General features: G+C 39.4%; 2 protein-coding genes across 8 annotated transcripts in view; both read right to left on the reverse strand.

The window, feature by feature from the left end:
• Positions 1-3,582, reverse strand: part of IPO9 (importin 9) — a 40,898-nt gene extending 37,316 nt beyond the window's left edge. For both annotated transcript variants that reach the window (XM_063297310.1, XM_063297309.1), the window contains exon 1: positions 3,257-3,582. In XM_063297310.1, the coding sequence (XP_063153380.1) occupies positions 3,257-3,407 (151 nt within the window). In that variant the 5' untranslated portion in view covers positions 3,408-3,582. The remainder of the gene's footprint in view (positions 1-3,256) is intronic.
• Positions 3,583-9,415: 5,833 nt separating this feature from the next.
• Positions 9,416-19,082, reverse strand: part of KDM5B (lysine demethylase 5B) — a 68,729-nt gene continuing 59,062 nt past the window's right edge. For 3 of the 6 annotated variants that reach the window (XM_063297314.1, XM_063297313.1, XM_063297317.1), the window contains 7 exons: positions 18,787-18,966; positions 17,707-17,865; positions 16,816-17,301; positions 13,732-13,843; positions 12,742-12,872; positions 10,783-11,097; positions 9,416-10,242 (listed from right to left, as the gene is read on the reverse strand). In XM_063297314.1, coding sequence (XP_063153384.1) covers positions 10,105-10,242; positions 10,783-11,097; positions 12,742-12,872; positions 13,732-13,843; positions 16,816-17,301; positions 17,707-17,865; positions 18,787-18,966 — 1,521 coding nt within the window. In that variant the 3' untranslated portion in view covers positions 9,416-10,104. Of the gene's footprint in view, positions 10,243-10,782; positions 11,822-12,741; positions 12,873-13,731; positions 13,844-16,815; positions 17,302-17,706; positions 17,866-18,786; positions 18,967-19,082 lie in introns of those variants that run through there. The other 3 variants (XM_063297316.1, XR_010067542.1, XM_063297315.1) reach the window with 3 other exon arrangements.

A 19,082-nucleotide genomic window follows, 5' to 3' on the forward strand; every position in this document is an offset into this window, starting at 1 on the left:
ACTTATTAGCGGTTGGACCAATGACTTAAAGTAGACTTAAACATCATACACATAGACAAAAACAGAAAATCATGGCCTTGCCTAAGTATTTGAAGAATTACTCTTGTCTTTGGTATGTAACTGTGCTAACATTACGTTATAGTTTTATGTGTTCCCTACTTCAAATGATGGGAAAGTGTCACTTATTTTTAGCAACTGCACTCAATAGCACAATCTGAAGAAATTTCAGGCACACAGAAAGGTATTTGGGGCTACATCTGACTTAGAACATTTACAAATTCAAACTGGTATCTTGAATTAAAACCTCAAGGTAAATGTGAGCCAATACACAACCCTTTGTAGCCTTGTCCAGTTCCAGACTGGTTGATTATTGGCAGGAATTGTGGAAGTTGAAGTCTATATAAATAGAAAACTCCCAGGTTTGGGAAGGCTGCCCTACAGCACTGGAATTATGTGCTTTTGGTTAAGAACGAGCCCAACAGTTGCTGTCCAAAACTGAAGCTTCTAAACAGTCTTCCTGGCATCTTCACACAGAATATCTTACAGCAGACTTAGTACGTGTTATCATTCAAGACCTTCAGTGCTTTCTGTAAATCTCAATCTCATAGCTTTGCCCATATGGAGCTTATCAAAAAGGAAAAGGAAAAAAATACCGGAGTGTCCAAACTTGCTCCAATTTTCAAATTTGAGTAACTGAGGAAAGGGATATCACCTATAATGGATATTCTAATTTTTATACCTACTGTAAGCCAATCTGTTATCAATAAGATAATGAATATTATCCATACTGAAGAGCGCTTCATAACTGCTAGAGCAAACGGTCAATAATTTATTTCTAGTTCTAGCGTAATTCTGAAGATTTTGTGAAGGAATACAATATATTTAACCTATAGCTCAAAGAAATAAATTATCTGGTTAGAAATAGGAGGACAACTATTTGATAGCTGTGGTGAAGCTAAAAATTAGATATGCCAAAGTGTTCATGGTTGTATTATGCCATTACATAAACACACCGTGCTATACAGTCAGAGATTGCTAATAAAAATGGAAGTGTGACATGTCAAGTTCCTCAAACTCATTTCTGCAACAACAGGAGCATGGACCTGGATCTTTTAAGTGGTCATCTTAACAGTCATATCAATTTTCCCTATAATTATGGTTATATTACAAGCTCTGGACACTTGGGATTCATCAGAATTATGTTAAGTATTACTGGTTCTTTAATTGGTTGGAGTATGAATAAAAGATAATGAAATACGCTTTTTCAATCCACTATTCCTTAAAAATAAGATCCAGGCAAGAAATATGATTGTATGCAAACTTAGTACAGTACTTAGTAAACAAGTATTAAAAATACTAAATGTCATCCTTATGTGAAGAAGACTGTTTCAGCTTTCACAGAGTTCCCTTCAGGTATCCATGCAATTCCTTTTATCTTTCTATGAACATTTTCAAAATGAAATGGCTACAGCACTAAATAAAATTATTTTTTCTGTCCCAGTTCCTAAATTAGTCATTAGGCATTATCTTTTCCATCTTTGGAGAGACAATAAAAGATTAATCAAGTGATTAAAGAAAAATGCCTTTAAAGTGACATAGTCAAACTATTTAAAAAGAACATAAAAAGGAAATATAACACACATATACAGTATATACATAAATATTCTTAATTTCTCTTTAAATTAGCAATCACAGAAGTAATTAGCAATAGCAGTATCACAGAAGTGCCACTATGCAACTCTGTTATGGTTCCACCTGCTTTCATGGTATGCATACTCTTGTCTGCCCATACCACATCATGCTGCAATCTTAGGAATTTTCTTCTCCTGTCTCTTTAATTATTATACTTTGGACTGGGAATGGAAAAGAGACACAACCTTTTTTTTTTCCAAAAGGTTCACATTACTTAATAACTCGGGTTAGAGAATTTTAGCTAGCAAAATCCATACGTGCCAAGTCATTTATTTTCTTGTGAGTGACGTTTTTGTGGAATAAATAATTCACCCAGCTACTTCATCTTAACTGAGCATACCAAATGCTTCGGGAGTGGGGGGCAAGAACGAAAATCCATCCTCCCTCCATTACTGTACCAGAAGCTTGTAGTGTCTGAAGGAGGAACTGTTGTTTTTCAGAAACATTTCATCATAACCTGCAAGATCAACACCCCTCTATTTGATTCTATAGTATATGTGTAACTAAATATCAACTCTCAATATAATTATTGTTCCTATACATTTATAATCCAGCTTTTAAAAACACATACAATGTAGCTTTATGAACTCTTTGGATCACTTATTCTTCAATTTAGTATAAGGATTCCAGTATTTTCCATTTGACACTAGTGCCCCAAACATTTTAAATAACCTGATGGAAACCTTTTATCTTATTTATTAAGAACTCATCAGCACATCATCTACAAGAATGATCCTCTATCACAATTCACCATAACACAATGACTGTGTTCACACATCAAGCTTAATCAGTTAAAAATTTAGTACCTTCACAACAGCCTGTTTTGTTAATAAAGAATCAGAAGGAGTCTGGCAGCAGCTTTTCTGACTGAGTTTATAAATAATAATTTTTAATAATAATAATAATAATAATAATAAACAGAGTTTATTAAGAGGCATAAAGTTTTGCATCTTACTTCATCAGACGCAAACAGTGACTAGATTGATCCAGGATTTAAATTGGGATAAGGAAAAGGAAGGGAAGACAGGTTGGTTTTGCAGATGCAGGTTACATGAGAGCTTTGGTTAGTTTGTTTCTTTTGTGGCTCAATGTGTTGTGCAAACCAGGTCTATTTGGTTAGATTATGGTTCAAGATATTGTGTAAATCCAGAAAAGGGGCTAATTCATTAACCAAGCTAAGCATATTGTATAAACGCAGCCAAAATACAGCAACCGAAGTCCATTTTTTTCCGTTATCTCTTAAGGGAAAAAAGCTGGAAGAGGAATCTGGTACCTCCAACACTGTGGGAAAAAAATGATTGGCTACCGAATCCTGAAGTGAACCCGGAACCAAAAAAAGGGAGGTGAGCTTTTCACTTTCCTTTTCAGGAATCACTCGCACCCCGAACGGGAGCCTCTCGCTCCACCCTCGCTTGCGGCGACAGCTTTTCCTCTCGCCGAAATAAAAATGGGAGGGCAGCCCTGATTGGAAAGGGCCGAGGCGCAGGAGGCCAAAGCCCACAGCAGGACCCCACGGCCTTCTATCCCACAGCCCAGGCAGCACCCCCAGCTCCCATATACTTACCCTCCGTCACCTCCAGCACCTTCACCTGCTCCTCAGCCGCAGCACGAACGCCCTGCACCGGGCAAAGGATCCCGTTCAGGGTCTCCACCAGTGCTTCTTTCAGTCCCTGAGCCACGGGTCCAGGCCCGCCGCCTGCCACCGCTCCCGACATCCCGCGGTATCCTCCGGGCAGAGCCGCACTGGGCGGGAGGAAAGACACGGAGGAAGCCCCGTGGAGGAGCACGAGAGAGAGGAAAGAGAAAGAGGCGGCACCAGAGGGTCGCGGCCGCCGCCGCCGCCGCCGCCACCACGCGGCAAACGCGCACGCAACGACGCGCTCTTCGAGAGCGACGCCTGCGAGAATCAGAGCCGAAGAGATTCCCGAAGAGCGCCCCTTGAGGCCCGCATATACGCGTTAAAAGGAGCTTAACTTCTCCTGAGTTTTTTATTCTGGCCCGAAAACGGCTGTCCGTCGATTGCTGCATGCGTTTTAACATACTAGCCGTACCGCACTGACGGTTTTTATTGGACAGTACATGTAGAGTAGGAAAAGTCTGGTATCATTGCGGACGGAAGCCGGCCAAAACCTCGTAAAGACAACTTGACTTGTCAGACAGAAGGCCGAGTTAATGTATCTTTATTCAGAAATAAAACACTGATTACAGCGGAGGTACTCGTAAGGATGTGCGCGTGAAATGAATTGGAGTCCCATTTAGCAGGCCTTTCTTGATTGATCTCGTAGGCTAAGCAAGATTTCCCGTCGTGGTTAGTACTTGGAGAACACCTGGGAATGCCAGGGCTGTTGTTGGCTACATTGGGAAGTTTCAAGCCACACCGCAACGCTGCTGAGAGAATTGTATGGATGCAACATTGCGACAAATGCTGGCCTCAGTCGTGCGTATGCTTAGCACGTACTGTTGAGTTTTTGAAGCTCTGAGGACGCAAATTAATTTTGGATGTTGACTGGATAGGCTCACATGATTATTTAAGGAGCGGAAGATGCGAATTGGCTGTAGGCAGAAATTTGAAAGCATTTTTTCGAGGCACCTACTAGATGTTGGCCTGATAATTCTTTAAACCAATTATCACAAACTGAAACCTAAGTAGCTATGTGGGATCCAACTATTTTGGTCTGAGGCAAAACTTAGTACTCTGAGGGCAGCCCAAAGAAAAATGTGCCCCTTTACAGCAGAATTCCACGAGGTCCTCTCCTCATGTATAACTCCCATTGTCCCCACTTAACAAGTGTTACACTGGTTTGATGGAACTATAGTCCAACCCTCAACAGAGTAGGCTAACTTGTATTTTAAACACAGGAGAATGTCCTCCCTCTTTGCTTATAAACTGGACTGAAAACAAAAAAACAGGCTTGACAACTCCTTTTCAGACTGATTGGCACCCCAAATTAAATGTCCTCGTTCCACAGTAGTTATATAAAATTGCAGTGCTAATTCCCAAGTCCTGATTTAAAGGTCCATTGTAAAGCTTTGAAAGTCAGCTGACTAGCAGTAAAACATAGACCCTGGATTGCACATCACTCCAAACCATAATATAATTTGGTTTTGACTTGGGGTACTGTGCAAACCCGCTAATGTGATTTCTAAATAATGGTTATGGCTTAAAATAGCCTGTTTGGTCCAGTGGTTAAGGTGCTGGGCTAGAAACCAGGAGGCTGTGAGTTCTAGTCCTGCCTTAGGCATGAAAGCTGGCTGGGTGATCTTAGTCAGTCACTCTCTCTCAGCCCAACTCACCTCACAGGGTGGTTGTTGTGGGGAAAATAGGAGGAGAAGGGAGTATTAGGTATGTTTGCTGCCTTGTTTATAAAAATGATAAAGGTGGGATAAAAATTAAATAAATAAAATATTGGATAAACCTAAGTACTGGTATGATGAAGAGGTGTCTGCTTCTAACCTTTGGTCATTTGACCACTAAAATCATCATTAGTGATGATCTTGCTGGCCAGGTCTGACAAGAGTAAAAACCCAAGACATTACTATCTTTGGAGAGGCTTATCATCTGGACGTTCTTCCAGAAAGTAAAACATGGGTTACAAATTTGACTACTGATCAGTCCTGCCTAAACTGTTGGGAGTATTGTGATTATTCCTTTTTCCTTATGCTATTTGCAGCACAAAGATAAAATCACTGTTCATGAGCAATGAAACTATTTCAGCCTGAATCATCTGATACCTTCAAAAAAATCCTTTCCAGTTTTACCTGGAAGGGAAAATGTTTCCCCATCCTGATTAGCAGTGAGCTACAATAAGGAGAGCTGATAGGACCACAGTTGAGTCAAAGGCAGAAGGGGGATGCTATGTGGTGGGCTGCAGCTTGGCATTTGTCTGTTGCCCGTTTCACAAAGTGATACGGCATATAGGAAGGTGATGGTGGGGCTACTCTTACATGCTGTGTGCTGGGAAAATAGAAGAGCTACACCTCATATTCCTTGAGCATCACAGCTTGCTTTCCTTAAGCATAGATGGAGTGTCCCAAAACTCTTTGTTAGGCTGCAGCCAAAGGCATCGTAACCGACTTGGTATAGAAGAAATTATTGATGGATAATAGATAGCAAATAATTCTCATCTATGAGTAGATACATATCAGTTTATTGTCTAACTGCATTTTAGGTAGGCCTCTTGATTTGCACTGGGTTTTTTTTTCAAAGTGAAGAATAAGAGCACTCCATAAAGGAATGTATTTGATTGCTGTATGGTATATGGATGCTTAACATTTAACTTTTCCTGCTGATTGAGAAGATATAGCAATTCAGGTCTTTCCTGAAGAAAATAAGCTTTCATGAACAAAAAAAAGTAAAAATAGCAGTGTCCTTCTCCCTATTCCCATTACCCTTCCTTCCAGAAAATTTATTTTTCCAACTCTTTTCCATATTTCAGGAGGAAATGATTAAACATTGAAAGGACTTTAAACTAAAACTAAAAGTCAGTTGTGTCATGCTTTCAATTACTAATACCATGGGCAAAATGTGCATTTCGTTCAAATCCAGCACGGAACAATGAACAGACAGTGATGAGTTCCATGTGATGTACATAATTGATTTTGTGACAAACTGAGCTTAAAAATATTACATATTAACAAATACATATTGAATCTGGCCTTTAATCAACAGTTGTAACAATTCAATTTTATTAACAGTGGCTGATATTATTATTAGCAGCAGTGCTGTGTGACACCTTTTACAGCCTAATACTATGACAAAACAGTTCCTTTAAATGTATGTTCTTGAAAGACAGCAGTTTTGTTACATCAGCATCCTCATAGTAAGTACTCAAGCAGTTCCTTCAGGATTCTGTAATATTATAGTGTCCCCTTACACTAATGCCATTTTTCTACAGAGAATCAGAGAAACCACTATTGTATTACCCTGCCTGAAGCAAGCAGGCATTCCTTTGTAGTGATCATAAAATTAATGTTTTCTTTCTAAAATATTGCTGCTCTGGAGGGACTTGCAAGTATCCAATACTTGGTAAAATGAATGAGATTCTCTAACATTGATCGTACTTTTCTATGCCCATTTTTTTTTATTGAAGCAATAGTTTGTCTTCCCCTGCCAGGACCCCCCACCCCCAGGACTAGAAGTAATTTTCTTCCCCTGAAAAAATTAAGCTGTCTTGGCACCACAGCTTAAAAAAAGTAGTATTATTTGAGAACTGATATTTATAGTATTGAAGAGGGACTACATTGGATTTTCAAAGGACTGAATCCCCTAAAATGTTTAATGGCCACTTTCATAAATACTACAATTTCAAGATGCATAGAATTTGTGGAAGGAGCAAATCTCCAAATTTAGGAATTTTTTCAAAAAGATGTTTTTATTCAAAAGGATGGCCATGGGGACATGACTGAGATCAGCATCCCTGCATAGCAACTACAGTACAGAATTTTAACCCTTTGTCTTTTCTATTGTCTGATTTTTTAGCCTATTCACCTATTTCTTGCATTGTTGGAAAGTTCCTACTCTCAAAAATCCAGTAGCTCAAACTTCTTAAGTGGCAGTTATATGCCTGCTTTTCACCTCAGAGAAATGGATCATAGCTGCTACCTGAATAGCGTCTGTCCCAACTGGTTAGAAGCTCCAAACTGTTTACTTATAGGCCAATATTGTGAAATACTGATTGTGAAGACACCAAATAACAAGAGAGGAAGAGGGCAAGCATATTCCATGCAGCAGGGACATCAATCCAATATAAACTGGAGAACTTGAGCTCTAAAATGCTGCAAAAGAAGTACAAAGCCTTTAATACCATTATGAATGACATCTGATGAGATTTCTTTCTTTAGAAAGAAAAAGTACATTCATCTTAGGTTTTGGGTTTAACATTTGCCATAGATTAATCCTGTTGCATGTATCTTTTCTTACATGTTGTTTTAAGATTTCAGAAACTTAAATCTTGCTTTCAAAAAAGAAACACTTTTCAAACTGGAGTTGGAAAAATATTACTGATAGCAAATGTATTCATTTACTAGTAAAAAGGATATTTTCTCCCAAATTATAGTCCAATGACTTCAAAAGATAAAATGGGATATATTTTGACTTAAGTCAAAATCTTGTGAGCCCAGTTGATATTTCAAACTCCACTTCTTAGATTATGTGCATGTATCCATTTTACTTTATTTTTGCTCCTTGGTTTTCTCTTCAATATTTATTATTTAGTTATTATTTATTTATTCAATTTGTACACCACCCAAATCCCAGTGATTCTAGGTCACAAAAAAACATGAAAAACTAGAAAATAAAAACTAGAAAATAATAAAAACACAGAAATAAAAGAAATGAAGAAACAAAGATGGCAAAACCAGCAACAAACACACCCACCCACTTCTCAAAGGGGGCTACACCCATCCTAGCCAAGTGCCTGGGTAAAGAGTCAAGTCTTCAAAGCCCTCTGAAACACCAGTAGGGTGGAGGTCATCCAGGTCTTGGGGGGAGCCTCATTCCAGGGGGCAGGCACTGTGACAGAAGGCACACGTCCAGTGTCCTGTAGGTGGAATTGTTTAATTGAAGGAACCTGGGGAACATCAACCTTGCTGGATCAATGTGGCAGCCAGGCAGATACTAGAGGAGATAGGTGGTCCCTCAACTAATCATACTGAATGCCATGTAGGACTTCATAGGCAACAACCAGCATCTTCAATTGCGCCTGGAAGCAAAGATGTTACATGGGCATATTGAGGTATGCTCATCACTGCCTGTGCTGCTGTATTCTGGACCAGTTGAAGTTTTCAGGTGGTCTTCAAGGACAGCCCCATGTAGACCTCATTGCAGTAATCAAGTCATAGGGTGACCAGGACATGGGTGACCCTGAAGGACCTCCCAATCTAGGATAGGGTGTAATTGGTGCACCAGATGGAGCTGTGCAAAGGCTTCCCTGGCCACAGCTGCAACCTGCAAATCGAGCAGGTGCTGTGAGTCCAGGAAGGCCCTCAGGCTGTGCACCAATCCTGAATGAGGACGTGCTAGCTCATCCAAGGTTAAAGGTGGAACATCCTCAGATCTGGGTGGCCCAAACATCACAACCTCCAGGCACTGGGACAGAACCTTGAAAGCTTCTTCTTCTTCTTCCATTGCATTTATATCCCACCTTTCCTTTGAAAGTTCACAACAGTATACGTAGCAGTATCATTTCATTTTATGACCTCCAAAACAACCAATAGGTAGGTTGGGCTGAAAGTGAGTGAATAGGCCCAAAGACACCCAGTAAGCAATATGATCAGGTAAGGATTTGAACTATATCATCTTATACCACTACAGTACCTTAATTCCTTATCTTGTTCCTTGCATTTCAAACTTTTTTCCCAGTGACCTATGCAGCAATTTTTCTTTTCTCACACTGTATTCAGATAGGACTACTGATCTAACCCAGCCTGTTTCTAAGAATCATTTACCTGATCTAAGCCATATTTGTGTCTAAAACAGGTAAGAGCCCACACAAAGTTGTAAGATTATCCACAGGTTTGTCATGTAAAAAACAAACTACCAGGTTTGTCCCATAGGTGACCCAGAAGGACTCTTTTGTCTATTTGGATTTTTTAATATAAGGCTCTCCAGGATGAAAAAGAGAAATTAAGCTGAATATGCAGTGGCATAGATACTTTTAAAAAATACTGTGTGAAAACTTGCCATAAAAGTGGCTGCAATTCAACTTCTCTAAAGACACCAATGTTCAATTTTGTAACATAACCATTTGTTTATTCCACAATATAAACTGCAACATTTGATACAAGCTACCAAAAAAGAAAAAGCCAAAATACAGCTGTGGCCATTACTTTACAGAGCTTTCCTGTCTCCTACATCACTAGTCTCATCAGTGATACTAGAACCTAAACATTTGCTTTCTGTACATTAACCAATGCTAAAAGCACCAACACGCTGTTCAGAATTATAATTCCAGTCACAGAAGTTATTGCTCAGATAAATAAATCTATTCTACAAAATCAAAATGGGGGAAATCTAACATTTTTAAAAATGTTCAAGAGTAAACAGGGATTTCTTCAAAAAGAGTTATTATGGGGATATTTAGTGCACTGCTTTGCACCTAGACAGAGTTGATTTAAGTGTGCTGGTAGATTCCAAAGAGGTAATTTAATGCTATACATGAAAAGGTGCATGTCTTGATGCCTTCCAAACTGGCGAAAACCCCCGGACCAAAAGAGTCAGCATTTCAAACCTTAATAACCACAAACAGCTTAAAGAATAAAAATACAAAAGTGTCAAATTGTTTTAAGTCTGAAAAATGATCCCATGAGGACAGAAGTAGCACCATTTGCAATGTGGCTCTAAAACCAGCCCAGTGGCTTTATGGAGAAAAATCTCATCTTCTTTTGTACAGTCCTGAATGCTCATCAGGTGATTTACTTTCGATATGGAGAATCCTTTCTGGTACAGCTTGCACAAATATAATCTTCTTTTTCTGCCATCTCTGGAGAAACTCCCACACACACTTGATGAAACCACTGGTTGCAGCAGCCATCACACTGGACCCAATCCACCTAGGCATAAAAAATCCAGAAAAGTCCTCAGTATATAGCATATCGTATATGTCTGTTTACTGTCAACATTTCAACAAATATATGTCATGCTACCTACCAGGCCTAGTTCTGAATACTATACATTAAGGAAGATGTAGATAACTAAGATCTTCAATAGCATGAAAAACAAAATGCTATGTTTCTAGAGGTGTAAAATGAACCTTGTGTATTAGGAGCATTATTATTTAAGAGACTTAAATAGTTCTAATGGTTTTAAAATGTAGAACATAGATTATAGTTGAATGCTAGAAGAAACTTGCTGATGATAAGGGCAGTTTAACAATGGAACTAGCTACCAGAAGGATAGCTGGCTTTGCCCTTCAATGAGTATCTGCAAGCAGACAGCAGGCAGTTGTTGAAAGATGCCTTAACTCTGGATTTCCTTAACTGAGCAGGGCAATGGATTAGATAGCCCACAAGAGCCTGTTAATGCTATCCTTCTATTATGTCCTGCATTTCTTATTCCACTCCTGTATACTCCACAAATTTGTTTCAATTTACCTCATCACCTTCAGGCTGTAGACAGTTGACAGCTGGACAAATGGCATTCTCATCTTCAGAGTCTTCCTGTTCAGAGAATGACATTTCTGAAAAATGCAACTGACTTTCATCGGTATGCTGAATGTCAAACAGCCTCTCTCTTTCTAACTTGCTATTACTCAGCTCCCTTAAATGAATCAATTTCATTTTTTTCTTGTTTGGAGCTATTTTTCTTACTCTTGTTCTCATCTCATTGCAGAAATCCTCTCTTTCAAAGCGTCTCTTCAGTTTCTTTTCCACAGAACAGATTCCATCTCTCTTCCCTCGACAATCATTCTACAAGAAACATATTTTAAATTAGGCAGTGTATTACCTGGTACAGCATGGAACCTCCTTTTAACCAGTATTTCCACTCTTGTGTTGGTATCAAAGCCTACAACCCTCTTTCTTTTGGCTATAGTTCTAGCTTCACTATAGGAAAGGTTTATGTCTCATGGAAAGCCTTGGGGGCCACAAATGGTATTTAACCTTTTCCAGCAATTTCCTAATAGTGGTCTCTCTTGCTCATACCACCAACCTCCCCATTTCCCCTCTACTATCATAACGCTTGCTGCCCCAATTGTACTAGAGAACAGAGTATGCAAGGCTAAGTAGGCAAGCAAACACTGTTCTGTAACATTCAAGAGATCAAATGTGGAACAATAGATTTAAGTTACACCAGAAAGCAGACTCCACTAAACGTAAGAATAAATTTCCTAACAGTAATAGAAGTTTGACAATAGAGCCAATTATCCAGAGAAGTTGTAGGCTTCATTGGATGTGTTCCAAGAAAGGCTAGATAGCCATCTATCAAAGATCCTTTAATTTGAATCCCTGCACTGAACAGGGGAAGACTGGATGGCCCCTTCCAATTCTGTAGGCCTGATGGCCCTTCTTCATTATACCCAGCTCCACAGAAGGATAGGAAGCACAATGCTGCTGGTGAGGAGGGATATACAAGGAGAGTGGGATGAATCTCTGGTGGAGTTTTCTTGGGAACAGCTGCATTATATCTTGGTGGCTAGCAAGTATGATAAAAAGAGAACATTCAGAACAGTGTTTACATAATTTAGTTAACTCCCAGTTAGAGTAAGAATACTGACAGAGTATTTTTAAGGATGTACCTATGGGTCCCACTGCACCCATAATGTCATGCTGAGGGATGAGGTTGTGTAATTGTCATGAGTACTGATGGCGAGCAGGAGGGGGCCTCTATCCAGGGGGGAAAACACATGCGTAGTACTGAGGAATTAAGCAGCCATTCAAAGAGACACAGATCAGACCCACCTTAACTTTTGGGGTTTATCTGTCTGGGTTTTTCCCATGCTTCTTCAGTTTGTCAGGATTCTGTTTAATGTAGCAGTAATAAACACTAGAGACCTACTCCTTGTCTTGCATGATTTCTGACTGTTAGGACAGTAATGGTATGTGGGAAAGACCATGGGAGATGGGGTAAAGAGATGCTGCCTAGGGAACAGTCAGATAAGAGACAGCATAGCCCACAGCTGGATAATAGAGCAAGAGGCTCAGAAGGGGCCCTCCTTAGTTTCTCGGGCTGTAAAGGAGATGGTGAGAGAATTGTACTTTCAGGCTTGCGAAATTATGTTAATGTAGCTTTACAATAAAGTAGAATTAGCTTATCTGGTTGTGTTTCCTGTCGGTCTACCTGGTAAGGCTGACAGGTTGGGAGTTGAAATATACAACTGACTGGTACAGGGGAAAGTCTCACTCTCGCTAAGGAAACCCTGATGTGGATACACTGATTAGCCATGACCACAATTTCTTGTCACGCTTGTGGCAGTTCTTTAACATTCCAAAAATGCCCTTGATTACTCTTCACTTTTTCTACAGCAGTTAAAATAAACATTTTTAAAAATCTATTATCCTAGAAACCGTGCCCAAGCAATGCTAGAGTTTCTGAGAGTCCAGTCCAGTACTTACTTTTTCACTTGTTGGTCCTACTAATGACTTTTGCTTTGTAAACAGGATCTCGTATAGCTCTTGTATTTCTGGTAGTGATACTTGTAGTAACTGGGCTTCCATCATTAGCTCATTCAATTCTGTACTTATGGCTACAACAAATCCAAGATGGATTTTTTAAAAATTCTCCAGAGGTGAAAAGGAAATAATTCATTTTACAAACATTCAGCCTGTATTTGTATAATCACATACATACATTTATAAATTATCCCATCAATAAATATTAGATTTATGACCACAAAATCAGAAAGACTCAAGGCAACCTGCATTAAAGACTGAATAAAAAGAAACAGAATACAAAAGGTGCAAAAATTAAATAATGCTATGCCGAAGTATGTAAGAAGCAGTTCCAACCATCCCTTATCAATTATCACTCAGCAGGATCACAAAACACCTTAGGCCATGGCCTGTTCAAAAAGCTAGGTTTTCAATGCTTTTCTAAAACAGAGCAGGGAGGTGGTCAAATGGACCTCTAAGGAAATAATACTCCAGGAGGCAGGAGTGGCAATGGAGAAGGCCTATCTCTGAGATCCCACAAAATGCATTGATTTATTTTAGAAATGTACAAGGCTGTCCAATCCAGACAGTGTACAAACAATCAATCATACTATGCATTTTTTAAAAACCCATATGCCATAAAAAAAACCCCAACCATTAAAAGACAATCAAATATGCAGGACTCATCATCCCCTCTAACTGGGGAAACAGTCAGGTTTTCTGAGTTTTTTGAACACAGCCACAGTGGGAGCCAGATGTATCTTGGGGGGACGGTATTCCAAGGGCAGGTGCTGTGACAAAGGAAGTATGCTTCCTAGTCTCCATCAGTTGGGACTATTTAACTGAGGGGGCCTGGAGCACACCCACTCAGATCTTATAGGATGGGCAGACATGAGAGATCTCATAATGTATTTAGGAGTTTGTACTTCAACACCAGGAAGTAAAAATACTTACTATGAAGGGGGATGCAGTTTTGTCCTGTAGAAAAAGGGGAGTGTAAATGCATGGATCTGTTATTCCACTCATGAGGCAATGAGAAAGATGTGGCACCAATTGTCTGTGAAACCTGATTTTAAAAAAAGCAATTAAACACCACTTTTTTCTTGTAATAGTCTATAAACATGAATGACCAATACATTAATATGTGTTACCGATTAAATCAAAATTGTCTATTTCATACTTTAGCTTTAGAAAAGTCCATTTTATTCCCATTCATTTTGGGAGCGAAAATATGCAATACAATTCTAAAAGAGAATAGAGTATTTACAAAGAAATCAATAGCAGCACACTTGACAAGGAAGCCAGGAAAATTTAAACAAATTTAATTTATGTTCCCAAATAGCATAAAGCTAGAATTATTAAACTGGCAGAAAAACAAGTCATGCTAAAAATAAGCAGTATAGATAATCCAGGCTTTAACATATATATTTTTAAAGTTTTTGTTTGTTTGTTTATGTGTGACAAATGCTTTTATGCTGCTTTAGTTGCCAGTCTCTAATCAATAGATAGATAGATCCAATTCATTAATACTATCTGAAGTTATTTCACAAAAAAACCCCATTATCTTACTAATCATGTAAGAAGTAAATAACTTTGGAATGACAGCTGATAAAGAAACAAGAAGGGCCACAGGATTAAGCTTCCAAAACAGAGAAATGTTAGTAAGGAGGATTGTCACTAGGGCAGGTATGATTTAATTTATTCATAATGATCTCCAAATCATAACAATTAATGTAAAATGGGATGAAATTTACAAAAAGGAGCAATCTAATTGGTCTGGGACTTGTGAAAGCAGTATAACAACGTTGAAAATTCAGAGCATAGCAGTAATGAAGAAAATACTAAAGTCTGACCCCATCAAAAGATAATAGTCCAGAAAAAGCTACGGTGAACAACAATCAAATCCGTATTTAGTAGAACTGAATCACATTCCCCATCAAACTGAAAAGTTTGGGCCCTGCCTAAACAGGGATGCAATACAGGTTTATAATCATACGAATGGTGTGGAAAGAGGGTTATCAATTTTATACACATGAATAGCAAAACTTGGAAATTATTTCATAAACTCTATTAATTATGAATTCAGGACACACATGAAAAAAATACTACTTTAGATCAGGCCTGCACATGTAGCTCACCAAGCAGCCTTGTACAGCCCTCCAGCATTTTTTTAGAAAATAAAAAATTCACCACCACTCCCACCACTGGGGTGCACTACCAAGCACCTCCAAGCTTCACTGCTGCTCCCAGATCCAGTGCTGCTGCCACTCCCCAACTATAGAACAGCTGCGCCAGGTGTTTCTTTATGGCCTGCAATGATTTTTAATTTATCAATGTGGAAAGTCCAAAGCAAAGAGACTGTTATACACAGCTTCATTATAACAATCAAGCAGCTCAGAAAGAAAACAAGATCCAAGGAGAAATTATTTCCTCACTTCTATATGTGAAGACTTTGGACAGTGACATCAAGTAGCTGAAATCTGTATGTGTAACTGGTAAAGGGCAATACTCATGAACAAAGGTACTGAAAGGTGGTTGGTTAATAATTGTACACGAATTACTTCATATACATTTTTGAAGATTTGAAATACTTGAAATAGCTTGAAATACAGCAATAGCATTTTATCCAAGTAGCGACTGCTCAAAATTTAGTACTGTGCAACTACATTTATGGTTGGGTCAGGCATTTATATACACCCCACACCCATCCACGCATACTGCCTTGTTGAGTTAGTAAGTCTTTTGCTTATCATCCCGTAAACTCTGCACATGATAAATCATTCTCCACTGTTGATTCTGAGGAAAAGGACAGAGTCCTCACAGCTGTGAGCTCAGCTACTTGTGTTCTGGACCTACACTTCTCCTGGTTGGTTAAGGCTCCCAGGTGGTGGCATGAGGTTGGGTCCAAGCAGTGGTTAATGCCTCATTGCAGGACAGGGTGGTGCCATCTGCCTTGAAGGACATGGTGGTATGCCCCCTTCTCAAGAGGTCCTCTTTGGACCTTCAATCAACTTTCATCCAGTCTCCAATCTTTCCTTTCTAGGGGAAGGTTGCAGCAAGGTTAGTAGGCACTCAGTTTCAGAGGGCCCTGGATGAAGTGGATTATCTGGACCATTTTCAGTCTGGTTTCAGCCTGGGTTACAGTAATGAAACAGCACTGGTCACACTCATGGATGACCACCAGAGGGCTCAGGTTCAAGAAATTACAATTGGTCCAGAATGTAGTGGCGCACGCAGTTGCCCCTCAGTTTGCCCATTATTACACCACTGCTGTGTGAGCTCCACTGACTTCAAATTTCTTTCTGGGTACAATTCAAGGTGCTGGTTGTCATCTTTAAAGACCTACAATGGCACAGGGCCAGGTCATCTGCAGTACCACTTCTCCTTGAGGATATCTGCCTGCTCCACCAGACAGAGTGGGCATGCTCCAGGTTCCTTCTCTCAAATGTTGTCATCTAGTGGGACCTAGGTAGCATGATGCCTCAGTAGTGGCCCCTGCCCTGTGGAACACCCTCCCCCCTGAGATCAGGCAGGCCCCTTCCCTTCTAGCTTCCTGGAAGGCCTTAAAAGGAGGCTTTTCCCCCAAGTGTTGGGATAGGGTGAGGCTGGATCCCAGTGATTGTGGTTTCTCATTTATTGAAGAGTGTTAGTTTAGGGTGCTGGGAGTTGTTGTTTTTTTCTGGATATTATTTTTTTTTAATGTTCTTATCACTGTTGCTGTGAACTGCCCAGAGTTATTAGATTGGCAGGGAAAGGAAGGAAGGAAGGAAGGAAGGAAGGAGGGAGGGAGGGAGGGAGGGAGGGAGGGAGGGAGGGAGGAAGTCGGTCTATCACCTTCTCCCCTTCAAATCCATATCCCTGCAGGGCCCTACCTAGTTGATCAACTGGCATTTTGGAAAATCACTGTAACTTTTCATGGCTCTGCAGGCCCAGAAAAAACAGCAAGGCTCCACACCCATTGTCTTATTTATTTACTGTTATTTATCTAAACAGTAAAATGTGGAAGACCTCTTTGGTAGAAAATAATTATAGTCTTACCTTATTAGTCTCCTGCAATTGGCCTGCCATGCTTTGCCATCTGCTATACAATATCCCTGAGTCCACTTTGTCTTGTAAAAGTTTTATATTCCCTGAGGATAACATTTGTTGTGCTCTATGTTGCCAGTTCACGGTTCTCTCTATCATATACCGTAAGGCATCTCCCTCAGGCAGTCTCACCCGAATTCGCTGTAAGGAGGCCAGTAAAGGTAGAATCTTTTCTAAAGGGGGCTTTTCAGATCTATGGCAGTGAGGACAAAGCCATACCCAAGGTCCCTGCAAATTGCTGGGCACTGAAACACAGCTAGCATGGAACACTCCTCTGCACAGCTCACACTGTATCATTGGTGCCGCTGGCTCTCTTTGACAGAGGCAAACTTTGATCTCTACATTCTGTTCATCAGAAAAGATTTTTTCTTCATTTACTGCTCTCAGGGAATGCAGTGCTTCCATTTCTTTTAAACGAGCTTCACCGAGTGTGGCCATCTGATAACAAATTACATGAAAATTACTTAGGGACATTTAAAAAAAAAATCCCTAAAATGCTCAGTTATGATTTTCTATAACTCTTGCAAACAAGTTCTAAAGGAAGTGGATTGTGTTGAGTTTTCAATCTTTTTTGAAATGCAGTTCACTGTCTGCCATTTGAACAAATGTTAATATAATCTCAGATGTAGAATGCAAAGCTTATTCACAGACAACATTCAAACCAAATGCACTGAAAATCTGATTTTACATTAGTAAATTCAAGAGTATACACTAGTATTCTAAACAAAAAAGGACTATTGTATAGTTCCATATCTGAAAGAATGGGAAAAGGTGAAGCTTCATAAAAGAACTGAAGCTTCATTTAATGAGCTTCATTAAGTTCATTTCAGAATGTATACATACCGCAGCCGCAGTTTCCTTACTCTCAGATAATGCTCTTTCTAAATCACATAAGCTCTCAAGTTTGCTGCTCTTTTTTTTCCCATTTGGAACTGACTCTTTTGTTTTCTTTGTTTTTCTTTTAAATCCTGATGTTCCAATATCACATCTTGGACATAACACCTGGTAAAAATTAAAATTACCATAATTTTTCTTGTGTATCACAAGATGTCACAAGCAATGTCATGTCCCCCAACAATTCCGCGAAGCCTGCTCTGGAGGACTGAGGGACCACTCAATGATGGTATATAACCTGTTACAGAGATCACATGTATTATCTCAGTTTCTAAAAGCCTCCATGCAAATTTGAACATAACCAGATACCCTAATGCATTTCCAATACTTTATAAAATAATTAATAGAACTGAGCCAGGGAGGGGGAGTTCTTGCCTACAAAACCAGTAACTGAACAGACTGGATTGTTTTGTAGTACCATTCTTCCTCCTCATATACATCTGTATGAGACTTGCTAACTGAAAGTGAAATATTGCACAGCATAATCCCTCCCAGTCATCAACTGAAGTCTTTCTTTAGGTTCACCTACATGATCTGCCAGCACAAAAAAATAAGCATAACAGACTCCTCATGTGAGGGCAGAAGCAAACAGTCTAAGACCAAATGATCTGTTAAAATGGATGGTAACTATTTTAGTGGTAACCACCCTGCCCCAAAGTGTGAGACTCTAAGCTCCCTGCACTGTATGGGCAGATGAAAACAGCACAAAAACTGAACCTTGCTTCTACTCTAAATAAGGCTTGAATGTTGCACTTAGCAGTTGCTGGCTTTCTTCTTTAATAGCTTTTCTACTTCATGTAAAAAAGAAGGGAAAAAAAGTCCAAAGAGTTCTGTACTTAAATTGCTGCCTGAAAGGCTTCTAGTTCCATTACTGGCCAGGACAAGACTGAGACCTCAGAAACAGTGTTCATCTTGTAAATAATCCCAAACAAGTATTTGGCACAACCTTAAGCTTAATTATCACTTGTTTAATTTATATGATAGGCATACATAGATGCTCTACTCAAAGTAAATGTGTAAATAAATTACCTCCAGAAGAGAATAAGAAGAGCCCTCAGTCAAGAAAGTATTGCTTGCACACTCTTTCCAAACTTGAACTTCAGCCACTAAAGACTCTAGCCTTGGCAGATATTCCAGATGAACCGGAATAGAGCGACTTCTTGTAACAAGTTCTACAAGTGAATCTAACACAGGCACACGTCCACCAGCCTAATAGTGTAGAAATGTTCAAAATATGCAGTGAAGATTATAATGGTTGAAGATATACAAGATGAATCAGACATTTTGTGTCAGACAACAGTAGTCATTTGTTTTTATAATACAAT

This window comes from Candoia aspera, chromosome 3 (genome assembly GCF_035149785.1).
Source record: "Candoia aspera isolate rCanAsp1 chromosome 3, rCanAsp1.hap2, whole genome shotgun sequence".
Classification (NCBI taxonomy): Eukaryota; Metazoa; Chordata; class Lepidosauria; order Squamata; family Boidae; genus Candoia; species Candoia aspera.